Below are 25,167 nucleotides of genomic sequence, written 5' to 3'. Positions count from 1 at the left end.
ACTCAGCTATTTCTCAGTAAGATACAAAACACCTGTGGAACTACAGACTAACGCAGAACTACAATAAGCTACAGAAACTGACAACATGACTAAACGCCCAAACCAACAGGAAACAGGAACAGAAGAGAAATGTAAAAAAAAAAAACTAACACAGACGATGTCCCAAGGCTGAGGAGCGGGCTGTGTATCAGAGAATATCACCATGCCAACATTTTAATATTTACAGCAACCATGCTGTTCCATGGATGTATTACCGTTCCAATTTAGTTTTTCCCATGGCAAGTTATGAGGAGCGCTCGTTGTTGTCCTCACTGTCCCAATGTATGAATGAATGAATCATTGTAAAGTGCTTTGAGCACATGGAAAAGCGCTGCAAAAATGACATTCATTATTACTGTTGTTGGCACCTCTGCCTTGTAATGATTTAACCCATTAAGACATGAGGCCAATTGTACAAATGTCTTCTAATCTAAATCCTTAAACGTTTTCAAGTCAAGCTACCGAGTCAAACGAAAACCCTAATATGAATATGGATTCCCCTAGTGGCACATTCCTCCACTTGCACCTGATTGTAATTACAGGACAACACCATTTTGACCTCCTGATTGGGCGAAACACCATGAGAAAAAAAGCCAGGTTAGGTCTTTAAAAGAACAAAAAGGAGCACTCCTCTTCAGAGAGAATAACACCCTGGGCACTTCAGGAGAGACCACCCAAATAAAATACTGGAGTACTCGACTGGTCTGCATGTATTCATTATTTTTGCAGGGGTGACTGACGTTTTGGTTTGTATCTACCGTCTTCCTCGGAGTCAAACGGTACCGCTTAGGTACTTCTCTAAGGACAAAAAATATGCATGGATGGATCCCTAGCACATACAGTAACCGCTCTGTTAACTTGAGCTGACCAATTCTCTCCCTCCACAGGTCCCGGTACAGTCGTGGTTTGACGACATGACAGACACTGAGCTGCTGGACTTGATCCCACTGTTTGAGGGTCTCAGTACGGAGGAGGACATTATCAATGGATTACAGACTCTAAGGGCCAGGTAGCAGACACTACCTCTAGCCAGGCACTGTCTGCTACCTGGCTCCTGGTCCACCTAAGCGGGCCCTGGCCCAGCATAGGGCCCCTGGCCCGCGGCCCTGCCCTCCAACTCTCCAACGGGAGTTGACCACAGAGACCGCCAGCAGGAAAGACGGAGAACGTTGGGCTCACACAGATCCTAATTAAGAGAGTATACTTTTATGGACTATGGAATATGTGGTTCTCAATCTTTGTTTTAATTATTTCAAGGACAAATGGAACCAAATGGACCCTTATGGGTCGATTTGGTTCCATTTGTACACACTCCGAGTTAATAAAAAGCAAGTCTTTTGCACACCTACAAAGGCGACAGGTGTGTAGGAGAAGATCAAAAGAGGAACCGCAACATACTGAAAGAAAATCTCCTGCACACTTTCTTCATATGTTAAAAAAAACCAAGAAAAAAGGATTCATTTTCTTTTTTCTATTTTTTGTTTTACATGTGAATACAGTGTGCAGGAGTTTTTCTACACGCTCAGAGAGCAAACTCTCACGCTCTGAGTTACAGACCTGTAAGTGTCCATTTGGAACCCCATCAAGGAACCCGGAGGACCCCAACTTTGAGAACCACTGGATGACGACACATGTCCACAGATGTTGTTCATTGTCCAGGTACAGGTCTTCGTTCTCCCACTGGCAAGAGATTCCATTGTATTACTGTATGTAAATACTATATGTTTATACATATACAACATTTTTCTACGAAAGAGAGGGGGTTTAATTATCCTGTCATGTAATATTTTTAGTTACCAAAAAATGTAATAATATACACAACAACAAAAACAGAGTTCTTGGAGTGTGAGGTGGCCGGCAATAGTTGGAAACCTTATGTTTATCTGTGCTATGCAGGCTGTCTTTTCTCGCTAACCGTTCATTCAAAACAACTGTGATTTACCTTATCTTACAGGATGAAGTGCCTTCATTACTGTGTATATTTTGTTTTGTTGGTAATGGGGTAGATGTGTTTATGCTGCATATTTACTCAAAACCCCAGAAGTATAGTTTAAATTTGCCACTTAAGTAAAGGGAATTGAAGAGGATAATTGCCATGTATAACTATTAATCGAAGTAGCTTGCTGTAATCTGAGAACTCCTTGCTTTTGCCTTTGAGTTCAATTAATATAAAATGATGACATTTACTGAAGCATCTAATGGCTCCACATGACATCCTTTCTACAATAGCTGTAAATTAATAACAATTTGATACATTGAAAACGTACACTTTATTCAGGACGATTTGGCCTCCTTATATCATCAAATATCCTTATAATGGTATCAATGTCGTCTCCCCCCCTCCAAAAAAAAGGTATGGAAACTCTATAATGATTAGCATAGATTAGATGAAATTATATTTATTGGGGAAAGGGCGTTGGGTGAACTGTAAAGAATGCTGTTGAAATCGTACTGTATAACGTTATTAAAGTTGCAAGTTTGCACACCGCCGCCTGTACCTTGTAATATCATCATACTGTATCAGCTGACCTGCAGATTTAAAGGGATTTATCTTAAATACATTCAGATTATTATTACTTAAAGCAGCACTGTAACTTTCCTTAACCCACTTTCCTGCTCAAGTACTGAATGTTTTACCATTTGGATGAATTGAATCTCGACCTCAGGCCCTCAGGCGTCTTACTGGTTAATAAAATTACATTTTATTCATAAAAAAAAGTAGACATAGTGAGGCTTTGAGTGAACTTCTGAAGATCAAGGCAAAGACAATCCTGAAAGAATCATTGATTGGCATTGTCTGAGATATTTTAACAAATATCTCAAGACACATACTATTGTTCAAAGTATGTGTTTATGTTGGTGCAGAACCAAATGGACTTTGGACATTTTCAATGTAATGCTGAGAGTTCTCTGACAATGTTCAAGTGAATTAATAATTTTGCTATAAACTAGTTAATGTGCAACCAAGGAGGGAAGGCTTTGTTCATATATTGATGTGAACCTGTAGTGTAGGCCACTTGCATAGTGATCGGTGTTGCCAGATTTTGCGAGAAATAAGCAACCAATATATGAAAAGAAGCTACTATAGGCCAGATGACGAAAAAAAGCAACCCGTAACTACCAATATTTATAAGCAGCTTTACAGAAAAACATGCTGGTCAAGTCCCTCTGGAGTTATTTTCTTTGCACACTTAATATTTTACTTTCAATTGAAATATGCTTGGATTTAGGAGTATTGAATTGTTAAGATGACCGTGCTTTGATGATGATGATGATGATGAGGAGCTCCGGAATCAAATCCAAACATGCAAACCCTTGGCTTAAGGTAAGAACAATTTGGAGTTTTACATTTAACTGTGATTATATAAGTAAGTAGGTCAGAGTGGCTTGTTGTTTTTATAAAGATATATTTGGGGCTTTATTCAGATTACAGACAGTAGAGAGTATATGACATGAAACAGGGAGAGAGAGACAGGGAGCCTAATGATCTGTTGATGAAGACAAATAGTTTATCAGCTCTGCCTAAAAAAAACATTATAAACCTGTAGAGAAAAACCTTAAGGTTTCACTTTACTTAATGATCCCCATCAGATGTTTTCGCCTCAGGACCTGATGAGTAATGTATTTTTAATTTGCATTACTCTAATCCTCATCTTAACGGAGGATTAATTAGAGCTATTTGTGCTATTGATTCATGATTCACACATAATGCATTATTTACAATATATAGCCTACGGTGATTTAATTATATTCTTCATACAATTATTGGATTTCAGCTAAATCTGTCTGATTCACTCTGTTTTACTTACAGTAGCCTGATGAAAGTGTGCCTAGGGTATTCATATCACAATAATTGTTCATAATTAGTCTGGATTTGTTCCACATCTACCGTACATTACTGTTTGTCACAACAATGACCAAACAGTGGTTACTAGACTGTATAGACTAAACAAAATTGGTGCCAAATAGCACCATAAGTGGTTCTTTGGCTCATTATGTCTACCTTTGAAATGGTGCTAGAACCATTGGAGGTGTCTCTAAACTAAGGTCTGCTGGTGTTTAGTTAGCTAGGTTTTGATAAAATAAATAAATATGTAGTAGTTGCAACATGTGTGTTTGAAGAAAATCTTATGGAAATTGTTGTGTGGATTATAGGGATTTGCATCATGGGAATGGCAAGGAATCCAGGGGCAGTGGTTGGGTGGGGGAAGAAATAGTCACATTTCAAGTAAAAGTATCAATACTGCAGTATGTAGAAATACTCTGTTACAAGTTAAAGGAATTCAAAAATCTACTAGTAACTAAAGTTTTCAAATTGTAGTGGAGAAAAGTACAATAGGCTATTTGCCTCTGAGAGGGTAGTACTGAAAATTGGAAATGCTTAGGTAAAGTAAAAAAATCACACCCGTGTCCCTCCCCCCCCCTACTACAGTACTAAAGTAAATCTACTTACAGTAAATCTACTTACTTTACACCACTGTCCAGGTGGAAATTATTTTTGATTGTATGACATACAGTAGGCTACAGTTCAATTCAAGAATTATAGGCCAAAATGTAAAGATTTGGGACTGATCAGTCTATTGCAGTACATAACATTACTCATTGACATCCACAGCCACACACACACACAGGCACACATGCAGCTGTACACGGAGATAACCTGGATTCAAATTGGCTCATGTACAGTTTTGAGGCCAGGAAATCAAATGTGTAGATGCTTTTCACAAAGATCCTGAATGTTTGATGTGCCCAGAAACGTGTGTCACGCTTCAGAGGTATTGAACTTAATCGGTGTAGGGTTTCTTTATTGACCGAGTCATTTGGGAAACCGTGTGTGTGGGAGAGAGTTGCTGACTTTGTGGTATTGTTAGCAAAGAGACCGAGGGAAGTGCAGGTGTGTTTCTAGACCTGGGTGGAGAGTCAAATAATACACCCAACCCCCTCAGCTCCACACACACGCACGCACGCACACACACACACACACACACACACACACACACACACACACACACACACACACACACACACACACACACACACACACACACACACACACACACACACACACACACACACAGTCGAGCAAGCAATAGTAAGAGCAGCCAATTCTTTATTATCCTCATTACATTATCCACGGCTACAAGAGAATCCCAGACAGCAAACTTGCACAAGGTAAGATGATCCATGGTGGCACTGTGAATAACTTTACATTTGAGGTAATCAAATTCCACTTATTTGTGTATTTTTTTAGAGGATCATTTTTGTTATGTATATTATATATAATAATATACAGTATATTATGTTCACTGCATATTAAAATATCTAAATAACTTACTTTCTATCAATTACACACTCCATGAAGCCTTGAATTTATGGAGAATCTTTCTTGTTTTTGTCACATTCCGAAGCCAATAAGATGATGACCGACAGTCTGCTACTGAGTCTCCTACTGACCAATGACCCGGTCATCGAATTTTTGGCTTTAGGAATGCGACAAAAACTAAAAATGTCCATCCATTCAAGCCTTCACAGGGTGTGTAATTGATAGAAAATAAGTATTTTGTTACTACAGTGTTACTGTATCATGCTTTATGAGCTGGAGCAGAATACATGTACAGTAGGTACGTTTACTGTATTCATGGGGCTCATTGTGTAGTCAGTGGAGAGACTGCAGACAAAGTGATGTGAAACCAGTCTTTCCTGCCAGAGTAATGGCTGGACGGTTGAAAGAAGAGGGAGTCCAATGTTGATATTTCTTCACAAATTATTTGCTTGAAGTTGCTGATGCCTTATTATTATTGCTCTTGTGAGATGTATCATTCCCGTCCACATCCACATTTTGTCAGTTTATTTGCAAAAGTAAAATGATTGACATTTTGGTCACAAAGAAGATGCCATTATAATCCGTCTCCTGCCACCTGCCATTCACCTTAACCTGAAATAGATTATGTAGTTTAGTCAGCCTAGCTAAATCGTGGATTGATTGTGTTTTTCAATAAGCTACACAACAATAGGTTGATTTGGTTATGCACTGTCAAACCCGTGAGACGTAAAGTGTCTAACAGCATGATGGGACAATGAAAGCATTTTATGTCATTTTTTATATTGATGTTTAATAGTCACGCCCCAATTCTCTGGCCAAATGACAGTAGATTGTTGAAATCCATGAATGGATTCGTTGCAGTAGGTATAGGAGCTCTCTGAAAAATCTTTCACAACTTAGTTTGGGGTATGTAATGTAGCATTTCAATTTGTGATATTGACTGTACTGTATTCACCCCCCCCCCCGCCCCGCCCCTCTCTCAGTCATAATTTCCTTGTCAGCTCAAGCCCTCAATTATTTGATTGTTGTCGCTTTTATTTGCTCTTTGAGTCAACCCTTTTATCTGATAGTTTTGGATGCCAGTACTGAGTGCACTGACAAATCCCCAGTGTGTGGAGTTAGCTACTAAACTGCGGGGTGTGGTTTTACATCCTGGTAGAGCCAATCTCACCTCACACCACCTCCATCAATCAACCTCTGGCAGCCATTTAGATTTTCTATGATCGATGACAAATCATTTGTAATATAAATGATGTACTGCGTGATCATACAGACCAGTACATCAGACCAGTACACCTGTGAAGATGAATATCCTTCGGGACAATAAAGATTATTATTATTTTAGCGGTGGTTCTCAAACATTTGTCTGCCAGGGAACACCATAAGAGCAGCTGTTTGTTAGATTTAACATTCAACTATGCATATACTGTAGGTGCATATGCATATACTGTAAGTGTGAAACCTCTGATCTGAATAGCCTTGTCATTGGGCTAATCTTTTGGGCATCATATCATCATATTTTCAGCATTTTGCTGGGGTCCCCCCTCCTCACAGACCCCACTTTAATAACCAATGCAATAGGCCTACGGTACCTAACTGCCATGAAATATGGCTGCAATGCAGATGTATTACTTACTTACTGTATACTGTGATGCAGTGTTAATTGTTACAGCAAATTCTGAATTAGTCTTAGTCTTTTGAATAACACCAATTAGTTTTAGTCTTATTTAGTAATCTGAAATTGTTTAGTCTTTTATGACGGTATGATCAGTACGATCATAAATCTAGTCACAGTGCTTTGATCACAAATTCAACAGACCTTAAAGTGCATTGTGGAATTGTCCCATACATACATTACAACATACAGTACATACAGGATTAACTCCTGTATTCTCATTCAGATCATGTTGCAAGCCTATTTTCCATGCCGTGTTTCACCACTGAGCGTGTGTTGTTTGCACAGTGAGTGGCACACTGGATTTGCTTATCGGCACAGTTGTATCTGACAGTGTGACACATAAGAGGGAGTTAAGCGCCACCGATTGCGGAGCTTGTTTGTTTGTTGCTATAGTGGCATGCTGACACTCGTTAGCCGGATTAGAGGTGTGTCCCTGTAGGAGTTTCCCCCGTCTTTTGAGGCGGTGCACGTGTCATCTCTGAGCCATCTGCTTCTGATGAAAAGCCATAGCTGGTGATAAAGACGAATGATGTGGGGATGCGTGATTGTCAGAATTCTACAGCATTCAACATTTCCCCTTTTTTCAGACTTGAGGGAAGTTTAATGTATAAAATTATATACGTGTGCTTGAAAGTGAGTTTATGTGACAATTTAGGGACAGTCGTGCAGAAATGAGAGCCTCCTATTAGGCCTCTGTGTGTGAATTATGCACATTGCATAGGCCTATCTTATAATCGTATAATAGTATATTTTTCTCCCTACAACTTTGCGTACCGGAATATAATGTGCACAAGCAATGTTCACAAAGGACAACTTAAAAGAAATTCTACCAAGGTTCATGTTTGAGGTTGTTATTAGAGAAAGTAAAAGATGCCAAGATGTCCTTTAACTATCACAATGCTTGTGTGTGTGTTGTGTTGCGTTGCGTTGTGTTGCGTTGCGTTGTGTGCATGTTTCAGCTGAACAGAATGGCAGATGAAACTCCAGATGCCTTTGCCAGTGTCAGGCGACAGCCAGGCCTGCAGATATGGACCATCAATGTGAGTCAACGAACAAAGCAAAGCACGCAGTCACAAAATGTGCATGCCCTCTTTAATTGGTCACACTAATGAGAACACCATGTGTTGTGGAGGTTCACATAGGTGGCACATCATCTCTTTTAGCTTTAATTGGATTGCTTGGCGTTGTTTCATTGTCTCGTTGTTGTTTTCATTCAGAACATGAAGATGGTGCCTGTTCCAGCCCAGGGCTTTGGCAACTTCTTTGAGGGGGATTGCTACATCGTGCTTTATGTGAGTAAAGTCCTGGTTGATTTCCCCGGGGAGAACACGCTGATGTTATAGACTCTCCGCATTGAAGCCCCAGTCACTGATACTAAACAAATGGATAGCTCCACCACCACAAATAGACAACAGCACTGGAGACATTTTTATATTTATATTTTTATGTTAATATTATTTGCTGTATATTTGGGCTATTTGTTTATGATGGTATGTGGAGTCCTACAGACCTACATTTTGAATTGTAATGGGATAAATGTATTTGTACACTCTCAGAGTTATGGCTGGGGTCCTTGAAATGAAAAGGTTTGAGAACCACTGTACACTAAATGGAACAGAGCCTTAATTAGTATCGTCCGTAAGGTAACACCTGTGAAGGGGCCCGGAAGTAAGGAAGAGTAATTTTGTGTGCATATTAGAGCCCATTCAAGGCTGAGACGTTGTCCCTCTCTAGATAAGCCAGAACAGGAACTCGGCCCAGACGGTGGACCTTCACTACTGGATAGGGAACGGCTCCTCTCAGGACGAGCAGGGAGCGGCGGCCATCTATGTCACCCAGCTGGATGAGTACTTGGGCGGCAGTCCCATCCAGCACAGAGAGGTGCAGGGCAGCGAGTCGCCCCGTTTCAGGAGCTACTTCAAAAGTGGCATTGTGTAAGTTCAAAAAGGAGAGATCCCTACCCATCACCACAGAGGTTATGGGTTTGAATCCACCGTGGGAGGGAAGCCGGGCGGGGGCGGTGATATTGGTCATTGCATAATCCTCTTATGTATATAAGGGCTCGGGCGGGCGGCACCTGCCAGCAGGGAGTGTTGCGCGGGAGGAGTAGGACAAAGGCCCTACGTCCTCCCGGTGGGGGCTCCTCCCTGGCAGGTGAGTCAGTACGATACAACAGCAGTGACCTGACCACACTGTGTGTGAGGAGGAATCAATTGGCGTAACAACTAAATTGGGAGAAAAAAGGGGTAAAACATTATTGGCTACTCTAAAAGTTAAAAAGGAGAGAAATTACGTTCTGTTTCTTGACCAGAAAAACCCATCCCATTCATTTTTCGATATATTTGTTTCCAAATGATGATGATGTTGATTCAACTTTCAAGACCAGAAAAGACCAGAAAACTAATTTCAACTTTCAAGACCAGAAAACAGATTAACAAGTTAACTAACTTGTTTTACAATTGATACTGCTACAAATATGACCTAATATGTCTGGTGCTTGGTATTGTAATCCAGTGGTGGAAAAAGTACAAAAGTAAATGTATTTAAAAAAAAATATTTTGAAAATAGCAGATCAAAGAGCCAAAGTTTAGATTAGCTGAAGTGGTTTTGTAACTAGTACCTACAGTTTTCAAATAATAGTAGCGTAAAAAGTACCTCAAAATTGTAAATTCTACTCGAGTAGAGAAAAAGTACTTTCCACCACTGATTTAATGTGTGGCGGGTGGGTGATGATGACCCTGACGCGTGTACCTGGCCTCTCCCTGCTCAGCTACAAGAAGGGCGGGGTGGCCTCTGGTTTCCATCATGTCCAGACCAACATGTACAACATTCTGCGGCTGCTGCACGTCAAAGGACGGAAGCATGTGACGGCCACAGAGGTACGCACGCACGCACGCACGGAGCAATATCCCATTCCCAATTTAAAAATTACTAAATGTTTTAACAATTTATGCAGAAGTGCAAAGGTACATTAGAATATACTAGTTCACCCACAAAATGACTAATTATAATAAATAATAAAAAGTAAGAGCTTACGAGGTGCTCACGGTGAGAGCTGGTAGATCGGCTATTTGAAATGGTATTTTAGCGTATCAACATTGATAAGTACCTCCAAGCTACACGTCTTGAATAAAGGTACTTTCCACCACTGCACAAACTGTACTGGAATGTACAGTCATGCTGTTTGTCTGTCTGTCTTACTCCCACTCACTGTGGGCTGATTATAGGCTCTCCACCACCTCACAAGGCAATGCACACATGTTATGTGTTGTTGTATTTGTTTTTGTATCTCTTGCGCTAGCTGTGAATTTCCTCAGATAGTGTGTGTGTGTGTGTGTGTGTGTGTGTGTGTGTGTGTGTGCGTGTGTGTGTGCGCAGGTGGAGGTGTCTTGGAATAGCTTTAACGGTGGAGATATCTTCCTGCTGGACATGGGAAAGGTCATTGTACAGTGGAACGGTCCACAGAGTAACAGGAGGGAGAAACTCAAGGTATTTTAGTCCAGGATCAAAGTCAGATTTTATATAGCCAATATGAAGCCATGAAGTGACGTACTGTGAGATTGAACATCTGCTATTTGTTTGAGAAAAAAAAATCTGAAAAACGTTGCTATATAGACCTATAAAATCTAAAATGACATAGATGCTTTCCCGGGTTTCTCTTCTCTTCTCTTCTCTTCTCTTCTCTTCTCTTCTCTTCTCTTCTCTTCTCTTCTCTTCTCTTCTCTTCTCTTCTCTTCTCTTCTCTTCTCTTCTCTTCTCTTCTCTTCTCTTCTCCCTCCACAGGCAGTGCTGTTGGCACAGGACATCCGAGACAGGGAGCGTGGTGGCCGCGCTCAGATCGGAGTGGTGGAGGGAGGGGATGAGGAAGACTCTCCGGAGCTGATGAAGATCCTGAGAGCTGTGCTGGGTCAGAGGACGGGCCAGCTGAAGGAGGCCATTCCTGACGATAAACCAGACCTGCTTCAAAACGCCAACGTCAGGCTCTACCAGTAAGAGTTCAATCTCTCCTCCCTGTCCCCAGTTAACCCCTGGGGGTCAAAAAAAATCACTTACTCTACCTTTAAGTGAAAAAAAAAAGATCATATCAGCATGCTGGCATGTTTACATTGCCTACAACTCACAGTATACTTGACATTACTGACAACCATTTTCCAAATCATACCATATACATAGAAATTCCTATCTCCACAGTTAACTTACACTGGAATGTGGACTGTACTGTATTTGTATTGTATTTTGTAATCCATTTTGTCCTCTCTCATCAGTGTGTCAGATAATAGTGGGAAGCTGGTGGTTCAGGAAGTGGCCACCCAGCCACTAACTCAAGACTTACTGCAGTCCTCGGTAAGGTCTCATATGGTTCAACTCATTGTTTCCCAAAGTGTGAATTCAACTTTAACTCACCGAATTGTTCTCAGAGTAAGGTATAACGTTTGTTATGTGCATCTCATAGTCAGTGGCAGTGGTGGCCTAAAGCACTAAAGCAGTGGTTCTCAACCTTTTCAGGCCGCAAATTGTAGGAGTTGAGTCATGTAGATTGTCTATTTTCAGAATGTAACTTTCTTATATTATTTGACAAATTGTTTGACCAGTTTAGTGTATAGCGTTTGGTGCAGTAATGGTCTTGTAAGTCCTTAAATTGTCACATGGATTGTCATCTGGGCACCCCCCTAAAATCATCTGGGGACCCCCCTGGTGGTCCCAAATCCCACAGGTTGAGAACCACTGGCCTAAAGGGTTAAATAAGCATGCTTGTGACTAGAAGATTTCCAGAATGATATGTATCTGGGCAGGGTTGTGAATGAGGAGCACTCACCCACCATGAATCAGCACTCACACACTAGAAACGCTGAAAAAGAACATTGTGTGCTCATGTTGTACAGATTCAAGTATAATGATGGTCCCATTAATATTAACCTTCTAGCAAAATAAAAAAAGATGCATCATTATCAGTCCTCGAGAGGATTATTAAGGCTCGAGAGGATTATTAAGGCTTGGCAATTTTCTGGTGCCGGTTATTTGCAGAAAACAATAATGGGAAAATGTATGAATACATTCGTAATCATTCCATCAACGGTTTGTTTCCTCCCACGGTTCCCTCTCTGGCAGGACTGTTACATAGTTGACCAAGGAGGTTCCAGTGTGCTGGTCTGGAAGGGCAAGCTGGCCTCTAAGGATGAACGAAGGTCTGCCCTGAGCAGGGCTGTGGTGAGTAGCATGACTGTAAAGCAGAAATATATCACATCATTTTTATTATAGGTACATTTTGCGTGTACCAAAGTTCATTATTTATTTTGTATTTGTTTATTTAATACCGTAAACCATGCACGTTTTCATGGGCATTGTTTAATATTTTACATGCCCACCTTCCCCACGCCATCGTTCATTTTCTTCAAGGGCTTTATCAAGGCCAAGAATTACCCGTCCAACACCAACGTGGAAGTTATGAGTGAAGGAGGAGAGTCAGCCATGTTTAAGCACCTGTTCAAGTCCTGGAAAGAGAAATACCAAACGCAGGGCCTGGGCAGTGCTTACAGTGTTGGAAATATAGGTAAAAGTCCTCCTATTATTCTCAGTAATTAGACATTTAAAACATGTTTGATTCAGAGTTGAATCTGGTAGTATTTTCAAACAATAGGGACCGTACTCTACTGTACAGTACCGTATGGTGCAGTTCTCAGATTGTAAGTCAGACAAAAGCACTGTAAAGGGGAACATAATGTGTACATATTGTGAATCCTGCTGTCAAGAAAATGTAAGCCAGCCGACATAAAACATGCAAACCCTGAGAAACCCCTGAGATTTGTCAGATTTTCACATTCTCACAATGGAATGACCACGTTAAATATCGACAAAGTTCCCCTCCAAATAGTGTTTCACATAGGCCTACTTTTCCTGTGGTAGCCTACGTGTCCTTAACGTCTTGGCACTCACTGCAATGTCTTATGTGGCAAACCCCACCCTTCCGGTACACTAAGCAGGTTAAAACAAACACCATGACACAGAGCACAAAGAATGATTTGCAAGCACTGTTTACCCAGGTGTGATTGAGTTTGACTTTTGCATGCTATTACACTTGGTAATTGCCGTCGTGCTCCCTGCAGCCAAGCTGGACCAGGTGAAGTTCGATGTGATGGAGCTCCATGCACGTCCTGAACTGGCTGCACAGCAGCGCATGGTGGACGATGCTTCTGGAGAGGTTCAGGTCAGCGAACAAACGCACATACCATGAAAACTTGATCATGAAACCTAGGGGCCATGGGCCGATAATAATAATCCCATCTATAACAATCCCATGTACGACTTCATTTTTGTGTGTTTTTCTCGCACCTTAACTAACGTCCATAGATATCATAACAAAAAACTATATATTTTTTTTACTTCTGTAAACCTGTGAAGTGACAATAAAGCTGATACGAGAAAAAACACAAAATGTTAGAATATGGATATAGAAGGTTTCTGCCCGACAGCAACGATATCCATAATCTAGTGTCTGTCTGCGTTCAGATTTGTGTGCAGAAAAGGTACATACTGTAGGGGTGTTTAGTATTTGTTTTATCCAATTCCATTAGTTTTCTCATGTTTAATTAGTTTAGGTAGGTAGGTTTAGTTAAGTTATTGTTTTTCTTTCTTTCTTCCCTTCGGTCAGGGGTTTGTGTTTTAATTGTCACTTGGGAAAAGAAAACAGAGAAAGAGAATTTCAGTCTAAAATTTTTATTCAGCTGTTTCTAATATTTTTGGTTACACTCCCTACCCTAGACAGCGATCGTCCTGACCCACCCCTAACACGTTTTCCCTGCACTCACAAACAGAGATCTTATAATGTTCTGTCACCTATCTCGTGCCAGGTGTGGAGGATTGAGAACGTGGAGCTGAGTGCAGTGAACCCTAGCACCTATGGACAGTTCTACGGCGGAGACTGCTACTTGGTGCTGTACACGTATCAGAGATCAAACCGGCCGCAATACATACTGTACATGTGGCAGGTGGGTTGATCCCAAATACTTGAACGACGTTTAAATGTCATCTTCGCTTTAAAGCTCTGCTGTCGACGACTGGATATATCAGCTTATATCAGTCTTTACTTGTGGCTTTACTGTGACATAGGGACGCCATGCCACTCAGGATGAGATCACAGCATGTGCTTACCAGGCCGTCGACGTTGATAACAAGTACAACGGAGCTCCTGTCCAGGTCCGGGTGATCATGGGAAAGGAGCCTCGCCATTTTCTGGCCATATTTCAGGGCAAGCTCATTATATTTGAGGTGAGATGTGTCATTGGCACAATATATTTGTGGCCCTATAGACATTCTAATTCAAATTGTAACGAGTACCGTCGATGTCTACTGGGTTTGTGTATTTGGAGTGATAATGATTTCTTCTCGTGATTGATTGATTGTCTTTAACAGAATTGTTAGACAATAATATTGCTTCATGCTTCATTATATTATAATGAAGCATGAAGCACAAGTTCAGCAGTAAATTCATAGTGTTGATTATAATTATGTATGTATTTGTACTTGGATTGTGTTCTGCCTCCATAAAGTGTGCAATGGCTTGCTTCCAGGGAGGTACGGGCAGACCTGGGGTGGTCATCCCTGACAGCGGTCCACGACTGTTCCAAGTGAGAGGAACCAGTGAGATCAACACCAAAGCCACCGAGGTACAAGCTAGAGCTTCCTCTCTCAATACCAACGATGTGTTCCTGTTGAAGACCGACCGCCTGTGCTACCTGTGGTATGGAAAGGTATGTTTTATACGCGCTTGTGTAACATCATGAATACGAGTTGCTGTCATTTATCAAAGCATGCACACACCTGGTAAGAGAGCACATGCATAAATCAGACTATAGTCCTTCCCCACGGCGGCTAGGGCTGACCTAAGACTCTTGGATGTATGGATGTATGTCACCCTCCCCCTCTCTCTCACTGACTCTCTGTTTACTGTCACATCTACTGTAAATCAAACTTTGCCATTTCAAGGACTCTCCCATAACTCAGGGAGTGTACGAATGGAACCAAACAGTCTATTTGGTACCCCTCAAAGAACCGTGAGGGAGGGTCACTGCCGGTGAAAAATGTGTCATTCAATTATGAAGAATAGCTTTCGACATCCTCATTAAGGTGGTAGCAAGTAAGAGTGTGTGTGTGTGTGTGTGTGTGTGTGTGTGTGTGTGTGTGTGTGTGTGTGTGTGTGTGTGTGTGTGTGTGTGTGTGTGTGTGTGTGTGTGTGTGTGTGTGTGTGTGTGTGTGTGTGTGTGTGTGTGTGTGTGTGTGTGTGTGTGTGTGTGTGTGTGTGTGTGTGTGTGTGTGTGTGTGTGTGTGTGTGTGTGTGTGTAGGGCTGCAGTGGAGATGAGAGGGTGATGGGTAAGGTGATGTCTGAGGTGCTCTCCAAGCAGGATAAACAGGTGGTGATGGAGGGCCAGGAACCTGCAGAGTTCTGGGTCGCCCTTGAAGGCAAGGCCCCCTACGCGAGCGACAAGAGGTACACACACACACACACACACACACACACACACACACACACACACACACGCGCAGTGGTGGAAAAAGTTTAAAAAAAATTACACTCATGCAGTATGTTTTCAAAATTCCCTAGAGTAACAGTGCAAGCGCTTGGCAAGTAGGCCATCAAATTCATTATGTATTCATGCAGAATGTCGCAGTTTCCAAAATGCATTTTAAAAGCACTTTTCAAAATAGCAGATCTACAAGCTTACAAAGCGTTGTAAAGAGCATTGAGCTTGAAACGTCACAGCTTTTTTTTGTGGTGCTATAAAGCATCTGTCGCATTGGAACCATCAGTATGCCACCTAGCTGCTCAAGTTCGGGTCGATGTGCATGTCGTTTTCCTTTTTTCATTGTGAATGCATTGAGCCCTAACTATGGAAGCCAGGCAGAACATGTTGGTCTGTTTGTGTGTCACGGTGTGACACCACCCGCCACCAGAGGGCGCAGTTACTATGGAAGCCAGGCAGAACAGCCTGCATAGCTGCATGTGCCAGTTAGCTGTCTAACATGTGTATGTGTGTGTGCCTGTGTCAGACTGCCACAACAGCGCTTCGTTTTCTAACTAACGTGTGTGTGTACCACACATACTCTGTCTAACGTGTGTGTATGTGTGTTGTTATTGTAATTTACGAGCTGCGTTCGCTACGCGCGTCTTACTTCTACATGGTAAACTATCATCTATCGGACGAAGGTGAAACACACACATGTTACACACGTTGACACCCTCTGGCTCATCATATCAGGCTGCAGAAGGAGGAGCCTCCTCACAGTCCCAGGCTGTTTGAATGCTCCAATCAGACGGGCCGCTTCAGGATGACAGAGGTGGATGACTTTGCTCAGTCTGACCTGGACGAGGACGATGTCATGCTGCTGGACACCTGGGAGGAGGTGAGAGGTCAAAGGGTCATAATGGGGGGGAGGTTGGCAGACCAATAGGTAGATGGTACATAGCCTAATATGTGGATAGATGCCAGGTTCATTTTGTAGACCTGGCATCCTATGGTTTCAATGTACAGATTATAGAGGGAATGCGCATGCATAAAATGAATGGCAGATCGAGTGGTAAAGTGAGTTCCACGCTGTTTAATGTCGTTTAATGCAATCAGATAGGACTTTTCTGTTGTACATACTGGATGTATATGGGCTGCCAGAAAAGTAGTTTTTTTGCCATTCGCGCATAACTTCCGGGTATGATGATGATGTCACACGCATACCCTCTATAGATTGTTTTGATATTGTTTAGGCTGTTGATAGGTTCTTGGTTGATACTCTATGCATTTGATGTATTAGTGGCCTACCTCAGGTTTACCCTGCTTACTGCAAATCGCTCTGGATTAAGAGCATCTGCTAAATGCCTAAATTGTAAATTGTGGTAAAACATTTCCCCCCGCAGATCTTCCTGTGGATGGGCCGCTCAGCGAACGAACTTGAGACCAAGGAGGCGAGCAACAGTGCCCTGGAGTACCTGAGGACTCACCCGGCGGGCCGCGACCCCGACACGCCCATCATCACCGTCAAACAAGGCTACGAGCCGTACACCTTCACGGGCTGGTTCAGCGCATGGGACCCTCATAAGTGGAGCGTGAGTCAGTCACAGCATGTGCTTCTCAAAGTGGGGTCCAGCTAGAGACCCCCAAGGGGTTCCTTGAGGAGGTTCTAGCCTAGGGGGTCCCCGGAAGAAAATCATAATAAAGTTTAACCATTTGAACCCTATTTTATGCTTCCTTCGGGCTATTCAAAAATAGCACATCTACAAGGTCACAACGCATCACGTTGCGATGCCTTGCGAGTTTGTACTGTAGGTATGCTATCTTTCAAAATCTATCATTTACATTTTTCTTTTAAAATAAAAATATTGTCATATTATAGACACAATATTTTAAGTGGCCAAAAAGAAAGAAAAAAAAATTAAATAAAAAAAACATTGTTCCTCTAATCATTGTTGGAAAAGCATTGTAACATGTAGCAATATCACGATAATCACGTTATCGTTCATAGTTAATTTAATGTATGAATCTCTGGCAAACAACATTTGGGGCCAGTGCAAAACCATTTGAGAACCATTGAATCAAAAACAATCTCATCTGAGTACCACAAGTGGGCGCTAGAGCACTTTCCAGTTTCCACCCATGTTGCCACATGTTAAGGGCTTAAGAGGCACACTTCAAATCACTATTCATGGTATTCTGTTATAGCAACCAATTGGGGATCTGGGTAAACGAGCCTGTAAAGCCTGTGATCATGTAAATTTGTCATAATGCTAGAAAGCACAATACGAGAATCCTACGAATACTTTCATCTAATCGGTCTGCAAAGTGTGCAAATCTATTCACACATTCACAAATCAAAATGCAAGTGTGTGCTAATCTAGTCACACATTCACAAATCAAAATGGAAGAGTGCAAATCTATTTACATACAGTATTTGCATATAGTTTTGAGGCAATTTTAGCTCCATAAACGGGGCATCTCACATGGTTTTGAAGACTGCAAGATGTTGATAATTGCACATAAATGTTTTTTTTATTGTATGGGGTCACTGATGATTTACTAATGACATGACATGTGGCTTGACTTTTATCTTCTCAACAGGGAGGCAACTCCTATGAGGAGATGAAAAAAAAGCTGAGCGATGCATCGTCTCTGTCACAGATCACTGTAGTAAGTGATTGACTAACTCTAATCCCTAACACCAATCCAAGTACTAATGAGTCACTAATGAAACAAACAATAATTCACAAATTTATGGACTTGAGATTACTTCTTAATGATCCGTCATTTCATTTCTCCTCTCTCTTCCCGGTGTTTTGCCCAGGTCGGGATGGGGTTTTGAGGTTAGGGTTTGGACTTTGGGCACCTCTGTGAGGTTGGGTTAAGGTTATGTTTAGGCATAGTGTTTGTGAGGTTACCTTTAGGGTTAAGGTTAGGTCTGGGCATAGTCTTTGTGAAGTAAAAAATGGGTTTAGGCGCAACTTGGGTGATACACCAATGAAAGATCTCCCATGTGACGCAAGCACCTGTTTTCACATGTACACCATGTGCCATATACCTGTATAGAGCGCCGCAGTCCCTCCCCCTTTCAGAAAAACGAGTGGCCCAGGAAATGAAACCCCAATGCATTCTCCCATCGGCACTTCTAATATAATTTATTTAAAGACGGTTACGCCGCGGACAAAGCCAACTCGGATCGTGACAAATCATGACAATGAACACAATGTCTTGGGCCGATCAAATCATTTATAAGACGAAAAACAAAACAAATAGTGTTGTCTCCTGACTTTCTTTTCTTCTTTCTAATGATTTGATCGGCCCAAAACATTGTGTTCATTGTCATGATTTGTCACGATCCGAGTTGGCTTTCTCCGCGGCGTAACCGTCTTTAAATAAATTATATTAGAAGTGCCGATGGGAGAATGCATTGGGGTTTCATTTCCTGGGCCACTCGTTTTTCTGAAAGGGGGAGGGACTGCAGCGCTCTATTGGACCCAGTGGTGGAAAGTAAAGTACATTTACTTACTGTAAAGTACAGTACAAGTACTGTACTTAAGTACAATTTTGAGATATCTTCTCAAATTCAAATATTTTACTTTTATCGTACTTTTACTTTAGTTACTACTTTGTAGATTTTGATTATTATTACAAAAAAATACATTAATCACTTCAACCATATACACTATTTTCAAATGATTTTTATACATTTGAAAACTTGTGAAACAGGACATTCTGCAATAGCGTAGTAAAGTACATTTTGATGCCAATATTTTGTACTTTCACCCAAGTACATTTTGAATTCCGGACTGCAGTATTGCAGTTTTGTAGTAAAACATCTGAGTACTTTTCCCACCACTGATAGGACCTGAACAACACTGGCCTACAGAGTCAGAACCCTGCTGCTGCTTACAGAGCCCCAGGCGGTCCCTTCAGCTCTCCTCCAGCCTACAGGGTCCATGGAGTGGGGGACACGTCCCCCAGGCCTTCTAGTCCTTCAAGCCCAGCCACCCAGAGAGCCCAGCCCAGCCCGGCTATCACCGTGTCCCCCTCAAGTGACGACGGGCTGCCGTCTCTCTCAGCTGGAGGAGGTGCCTTTCCCCCCTCGCCGCCGGAGGACGCCGCTCTTTCCCCGGCACCCGCCGGAACCCCGCCGCCCTCCTCCTCCTCCTCCTCAGCAGCAGGAGGCTACGAGGCCGGCGGCTTCCTGTCCCCGGAGCTCCTTGTCGACAAGACTCCCGCCGAGCTTCCCCGAGGAGTGGAGCCCACCCGGAGAGAGGTGAGCATGTGGTGGATCTATCGCAACATCGATAGCCTGAGATATACTGTAGGTAGGCTACACTTGTGGAGCGTCATTGTGATTCATGAAAAAGGTATTGGTCTGAGGAAGAGTCTCCTGGCTCGAAACATTACCGCCAATAAATTAAACCCACGGTGGGAGCAGCAGTCTGGTGTGCAGATTTTATTGTTGTTTCATTGTGATTAATTACAGGGAATGAATGAATAGCCAGCACACAAGAAATGTCCTTTCTCATATAAGTAAAGGGACACATGTGGGGTTTTACCACATTAACAGTGTTTTGTTGTGAGCTTGTGGATCTGCTATTATAACATTTTTATGGGTTTTAACATTTTGAACACATTTCTTCTTTTATATGGTGGTCCCTGGCACAATATCTTTTCAGATGGGGGGTCTGCAGCTAAATTCATATAAATGTGGTGGTCCTTAAAGTCCATTTTACAGCCAGTGTTGTTGCTATTACCCATTAAAACCAGGAAAGCATCCGTGTCATTTTCGATTTTTGCGTTTGCTAGCAGATATACCTACAAGCTTGCAGTACATCTGCTATTTTTTAACATTTCTGAAATACCTTAAAATGTATTAGATTTAGAACTACTGATTTAATGTAAAAGGCATTTGTGTAGAAAGATCCTGAGTGTGCAGCAGTAATAGCAACGAGTGACCTGTAGGGGTCAGGCTATGACCATTCCCTCTCTCTCATGTTTCCAGGACCACCTCTCTGATGTGGACTTTCAGAACCTGCTCGGTACAAACCGCTCAGATTTCCAACGCCTGCCAAGGTGGAGGCAGAACGACTTGAAGAAAAAGGCGGGACTTTTCTGAGACTTAAAAGCACATTTGAATGGGATCACGAGGGAATACTGTGATATGCCAAAGCCTATAATATCGTATGATTTTTTATAAACTTCAGACTAAAGCTATAACAAGTCTAGGCCATGGAGTATATTTAATGTCCAACAAAGCAGGTCATTTTTCCAAAATATTTGGTTGAAATTAGTCCCACTAAAAATGTCTTATTTTAAAACAACCAACACTATGCCAGCCATATTGCTATGAATTAATCAAGAATATTTAACCGCTTAGGGATACTCAAATAGATTTACCTGTGGGCCACATTACAAAAATGGCAAGGGGCCAGGGGCCAGTAGATAAAATTACGACATTAATGATACTTGACTTCTCTCTTTCAATTGCTTTATTTTCGCAAAATGTATCAAAGTACAATGTGCATGCACACAATATGTAAATAAATAAATGTGTTACATTTTCTTGCATAAACACAAAGAGCTGTTTCCATAACTGCACAAATTATTGCACATAACATGAGTAGCTGTTATAATAACATAACATGAGTAGCTCTTTGCCTGCCTGCCTGTCTGTCCATGAGTAGTTATTTGTCTGTCTGTCAATGAGTAGCTGTCTTACTGTCTGCCTGTCTATGAGTAGCTGTCTGCCTGCCTGTCTATGAGTAGCTGTCTGCCTGCCTGTCTATGAGTAGCTGTCTGCCTTCCTGCCTGTCCAATTGTCCATGAGTAGCTGTCTGTCTGTCTATGAGTAGCTGTCTGCCTGCCTGCCCAATTGTCTGAGTAGCTGTCTGTCTGTCTGTCTATGAGTAGCTGTCTGCCTTCCTGCCTGTCCAATTGTCCATGAGTAGCTGTCTGTCTGTCTATGAGTAGCTGTCTGCCTTCCTGCCTGTCCAATTGTCCATGAGTAGCTGTCTGCCTGCCTGCCTACAATAAACACAATTTGCCTGAAAATAGATTACCCAGCTATGACCTTTTTCATGAAAAAAAATGAGTAGTGATATGGCTGACTGAGTAAAATAAAACAATCTACCTGAAAATAGATAGCTATAAGTGAAGAGCAATTTCCGCAATTACCATTTCCGCAATTTCCATTTCCGCAATTTCCTCAATTTCCATTTCCGCAATTTCCATTTTCGCAATTTCCATTTCCGCATTTCCGCAATTACCATTTCCACCATTTCCGCATTTCCGCAATTTCCATTTCCACCATTTCCGCAATTACAATTTCCGCAATTTCCATTTCCACCATTTCCGCAATTACAATTTCCGCAATTTTCTGCAATTTCCATTTATTGTGGAATGTTTGCTGAATGTTAATCCATTTTCACCAAATGTTCACCTGTTAAGAGTATGCTATACTCCTAAATTTCCCAACATTTGATACAGAACATTTAACTTTGCTGTCAAATTGCCATGTCATGTCATGAGCTGCATTTATAGCATGAATAAATCAACCAAGAGTTTGGGTTGTGTCTTTGTCATTACTTTATTTGAATGCTAGTGCAAATGCAGTTAAGTTAAATGACACATTGAAAGCATTGCCATCCTGGTCAAGAACCTGACATGGAACATAAACCCATTTCTGTTCAACATTTCTCTTGTAACATATTTGCTTGAAAATATTTTGATATGATAAAAAAGCAATGAAATTTGAGTAAAATACTTGGAGCAAATTAAGTTACAATATGTTAAGTAGAAAGTCACGTTGAAAATGACTTGATATGCACTTCATATCAACAGTCAACAACAAAATAATTATGGAACCGTTGCAAAAAAAAAATAAAGTTTGAATATCACATTTGCAAAATTATATTTTGCACATTGCTCAGCAATATACTGTGCAATCAAAATGAAAACACACACAATCACATGCACACTCAAAGTAGTTTGCTCTCAATGAGAATACAATAGCATTCATACAACATACTGTAGTGCTTGACAAAAATATAACTCCAGTGATGAACCATATTGAGGCATACAAGTTTTACAAATCAGCACATTTTAGAAAGTTTAAATTACTTAATTAAAAAGCAAGTTGTATAAACAAAACCATAAAAACAAAAAAAGGTTCTTAAACTAGTGCTTGTTGGTTTGCTTGACAAATCATTATGTTTCCATAAGCAAATACTTTGAATATTAGGGGCAAATACAACATCCTACAAACCTATAAGCCTCGTTTACCTCTCAAAAACTATATGTGTATGTATCCAAATCTGCTGACCTTTTCTACTTACAATACTACGACATTACTTATACTTTCTACATTTTGTTAGCCTCAGAGCATAATTACCTAAGTCATATTTTTAAGAGCAATTTTTAATTAGCTCTTTTCTGAAACTATCTGCCTAAGTTGACTTAATTAGGCAATCATGATTAAAAAAAAAAGTTTTTGTTTAATTGTCTTTATTTCTGCCTAACACAGTGGGTTCCGGCTCACCCTGCCTTATTTTCAAAAAGTTGACTTGAATGTAACAAACATTCTGATAGGCTGAGGCACAATGAAGTAGAAGCGTTGGGATAGTAGAGTTAGGCAGAAATGTCAATTTAACCCAAAAATGAATTATGCTATGAGGCTAACAATTTGCCATCCATCTAACATTCAGCCTTCATTTCACAAATGTATTATTTTTTTAAATATCTCTCAACCTCTCAACTACACATACCACATACCCGGTAGCTCATTTCAAAAGGCTATAATAACAGTCAAATAATGTAAGTCAACAGTCGAGATTGGTGAATGACAAAATAACAAGAAAACATAAGCTTTGGAATACATTGTCAAGAAGAGTTTGACTTGGCTTGAACATTTCTTTATGGTCCCACAATGCTGTCTTTGGCATGGAGGTTTCCATACTGTACATGCCCTGTGCTGTACAGTAGAGTAGCCTACGGGGCGTCCAGGACCATGAGATGAACAAAGATTCCAGCGGACGAGATGACGTCGCCTCTCTTGGTGTGCAGAGGGACATGGCGATATCCTGAACATAACAGGATGAGAGTTTAAATAAGCCTGTGAAACGCACTTCAGCATACTGTATAATAATACAGTGGTGGAAAAAGCACTCACATTTTTTACTTGAGTAAAAGTATCAATACTGCAATGTCGATGTAGAAACATTCTGTTACAAGTAAAAGTTTGGCGTTCAAAATGTACAGAAAATATACAAATGTTTTTGTTTCACTGTAGATATGTTATGAGCTACTTCCTGTCAAGAAATTTCTTGCTGTGATTTTTTTCCTAAGTATTCGAGTTTGGAAGCACTCACTTTTTAGTAAAGCAACCTCCTGCTGCCTCCTGCATTATGTGCAAATTCAAAACAGGTGGTACGCAGGGCTGTTGAGTGATATCCAACGAGCTCATAACATGTCTACAGTGGATTTTTATGAAACAAAAATGTTACATATTGAAAGAGGATAATTCAAGCTTTCCGTACAGCTGCAATGTTGGTGAGTTTGACGTTGTTTAATACAAATACAATTGTATAAGACTTTTCTGTTGGATGAATGGGCTGTCAATGGGAAGTTGCACCTAGTTAGCACCTTGCTGGCAAGATGGCAGCGGTGCACATAAGGTCAATTGTCAATGTATGATCCTTGCCTGCCCCTCCCTAGTTAGGGCACCCTGATTGAAAACACACCTCTTCCAAGTTGAGTGGAGTTCACCTGTGTGTCCTCCCCTAGAGGTGAGGTTCATTCCTGTTTGTGTTACTCCCAGAGGAAGACCTTTGTCTGGTCGAAATGTGGATATTTGTATTTGTTGTGATACGATGCGAGAGTGCGGTCTAGCCAACACCAACTCGGGAGTGCTGAATCGCCGCCCTCCACACTCTCCTATCTAACATCAGGGTCTTGAGCAGTGTTTGCTGCGGTAAGCGGTTTTATTTATTTATTCCATCGTGACTGTGAGCAGTGTGGCCTCTTTCTTCGTTTAAGGCTTTTGGAAAGGTTTTGCTAATTTGTAACAAAATACATTTTGATGTATCTTCACCCCCTCTCTGAGTTATTTCCCCTTCCAAATCTAAGCTTGAGCTTAGCTGTACTGCAATGTTTGGTGAAACCATGTGACTTCCATTGGAAATGCATTGAGGCGGCCATGACACACAGAAGACAACTGTGTCTTGCGTGTGTCTTGTGGTGTGAGTGAGGCCATAGCCTTCCTTACCGTTCTGTATGCTGGTGAGAGGTAGACAGTATTGACCTATGAGATCATTCTGGGATGTCGTGTCATAGTCTTCCACCACAAATCGCACCATGACTAGTTCTGGGACATGGATGTCAAACTGGAAGTTCTCATTCCACATAGGGTTGAATCCTGCAGAATAAAAACAAGTGTCAGTCGTGTGTGTGTGTGTGTGTGTGTGTGTGTGTGTGTGTGTGTGTGTGTGTGTGTGTGTGTGTGTGTGTGTGTGTGTGTGTGTGTGTGTGTGTGTGTGTGTGTGTGTGTGTGTGTGTGTGTGTGTGTGTGTGTGTGTGTGTGTGTGTGTGTGTGTGTGTGTGTGTGTGTGTGTGTGTGTGTGTG

The 25,167-nt window shown here is 41.4% G+C and overlaps 3 protein-coding genes across 8 annotated transcripts in view; 2 read left to right on the top strand and 1 right to left on the bottom strand.

The window, feature by feature from the left end:
- The window catches only part of ctdspla (CTD (carboxy-terminal domain, RNA polymerase II, polypeptide A) small phosphatase-like a), a 35,617-nt gene extending 33,040 nt beyond the window's left edge, over positions 1-2,577 (top strand). Inside the window, exon 7 of one of the 2 annotated variants that reach the window (XM_080793379.1) lies at positions 927-2,577. In XM_080793379.1, coding sequence (XP_080649505.1) covers positions 927-1,052 — 126 coding nt within the window. In that variant the 3' untranslated portion in view covers positions 1,053-2,577. The remainder of the gene's footprint in view (positions 1-926) is intronic. The other variant, XM_080793378.1, reaches the window with a different exon arrangement.
- On the top strand, positions 1,627-21,841 carry vill (villin-like). Of its 3 annotated transcripts, XM_080793368.1 has the most exons (21): positions 1,627-1,698; positions 3,270-3,364; positions 8,000-8,080; positions 8,258-8,332; positions 8,775-8,974; positions 9,811-9,919; positions 10,419-10,529; positions 10,824-11,029; positions 11,306-11,384; positions 12,150-12,248; positions 12,438-12,591; positions 13,145-13,245; positions 13,889-14,026; positions 14,148-14,306; positions 14,609-14,788; positions 15,381-15,526; positions 16,296-16,440; positions 16,946-17,134; positions 18,144-18,212; positions 19,405-19,818; positions 20,551-21,841. In XM_080793368.1, the coding sequence occupies exons 2-21, from the start codon at positions 3,302-3,304 to the stop codon at positions 20,662-20,664; spliced, it is 2,832 nt and encodes a 943-aa protein (XP_080649494.1). In that variant the 5' UTR covers positions 1,627-1,698; positions 3,270-3,301; the 3' UTR covers positions 20,665-21,841. The 3 variants fall into 3 exon arrangements, with proteins under 3 accessions (XP_080649494.1, XP_080649495.1, XP_080649496.1); XM_080793369.1 differs by lacking the exon at positions 18,144-18,212; XM_080793370.1 differs by lacking the exons at positions 1,627-1,698; positions 3,270-3,364 and adding an exon at positions 5,105-5,211.
- Positions 21,842-22,106: 265 nt separating this feature from the next.
- plcd1a (phospholipase C, delta 1a) overlaps positions 22,107-25,167 on the bottom strand; it is a 28,422-nt gene continuing 25,361 nt past the window's right edge. For 2 of the 3 annotated variants that reach the window (XM_080793371.1, XM_080793372.1), the window contains 2 exons: positions 24,811-24,960; positions 22,107-23,626 (listed from right to left, as the gene is read on the bottom strand). In XM_080793371.1, coding sequence (XP_080649497.1) covers positions 23,535-23,626; positions 24,811-24,960 — 242 coding nt within the window. In that variant the 3' untranslated portion in view covers positions 22,107-23,534. The remainder of the gene's footprint in view (positions 23,627-24,810; positions 24,961-25,167) is intronic. The other variant, XM_080793373.1, reaches the window with a different exon arrangement.

Source organism: Protomyctophum bolini (assembly GCF_963924005.1).
Source record: "Protomyctophum bolini genome assembly, chromosome: 21".
Taxonomy (NCBI): Eukaryota; Metazoa; Chordata; class Actinopteri; order Myctophiformes; family Myctophidae; genus Protomyctophum; species Protomyctophum bolini.
The sequence above is the reverse complement of the archived record's forward strand: the minus strand, read 5'-3'. Positions and strand labels throughout refer to the sequence as shown.

Coding starts and splice junctions, on each gene's coding strand:
- vill (XM_080793368.1), top strand. CDS start 3,302: ATGATGATGATGATGATGAGGAGCTCCGGAATCAAATCCAAACATGCA. Junction 12,592..13,144: donor TTACAGTGTTGGAAATATAG/GTAAAAGTCCTC, acceptor TGCTCCCTGCAG/CCAAGCTGGACCAGGTGAAG. Junction 17,135..18,143: donor GGGACCCTCATAAGTGGAGC/GTGAGTCAGTCA, acceptor TCTTCTCAACAG/GGAGGCAACTCCTATGAGGA.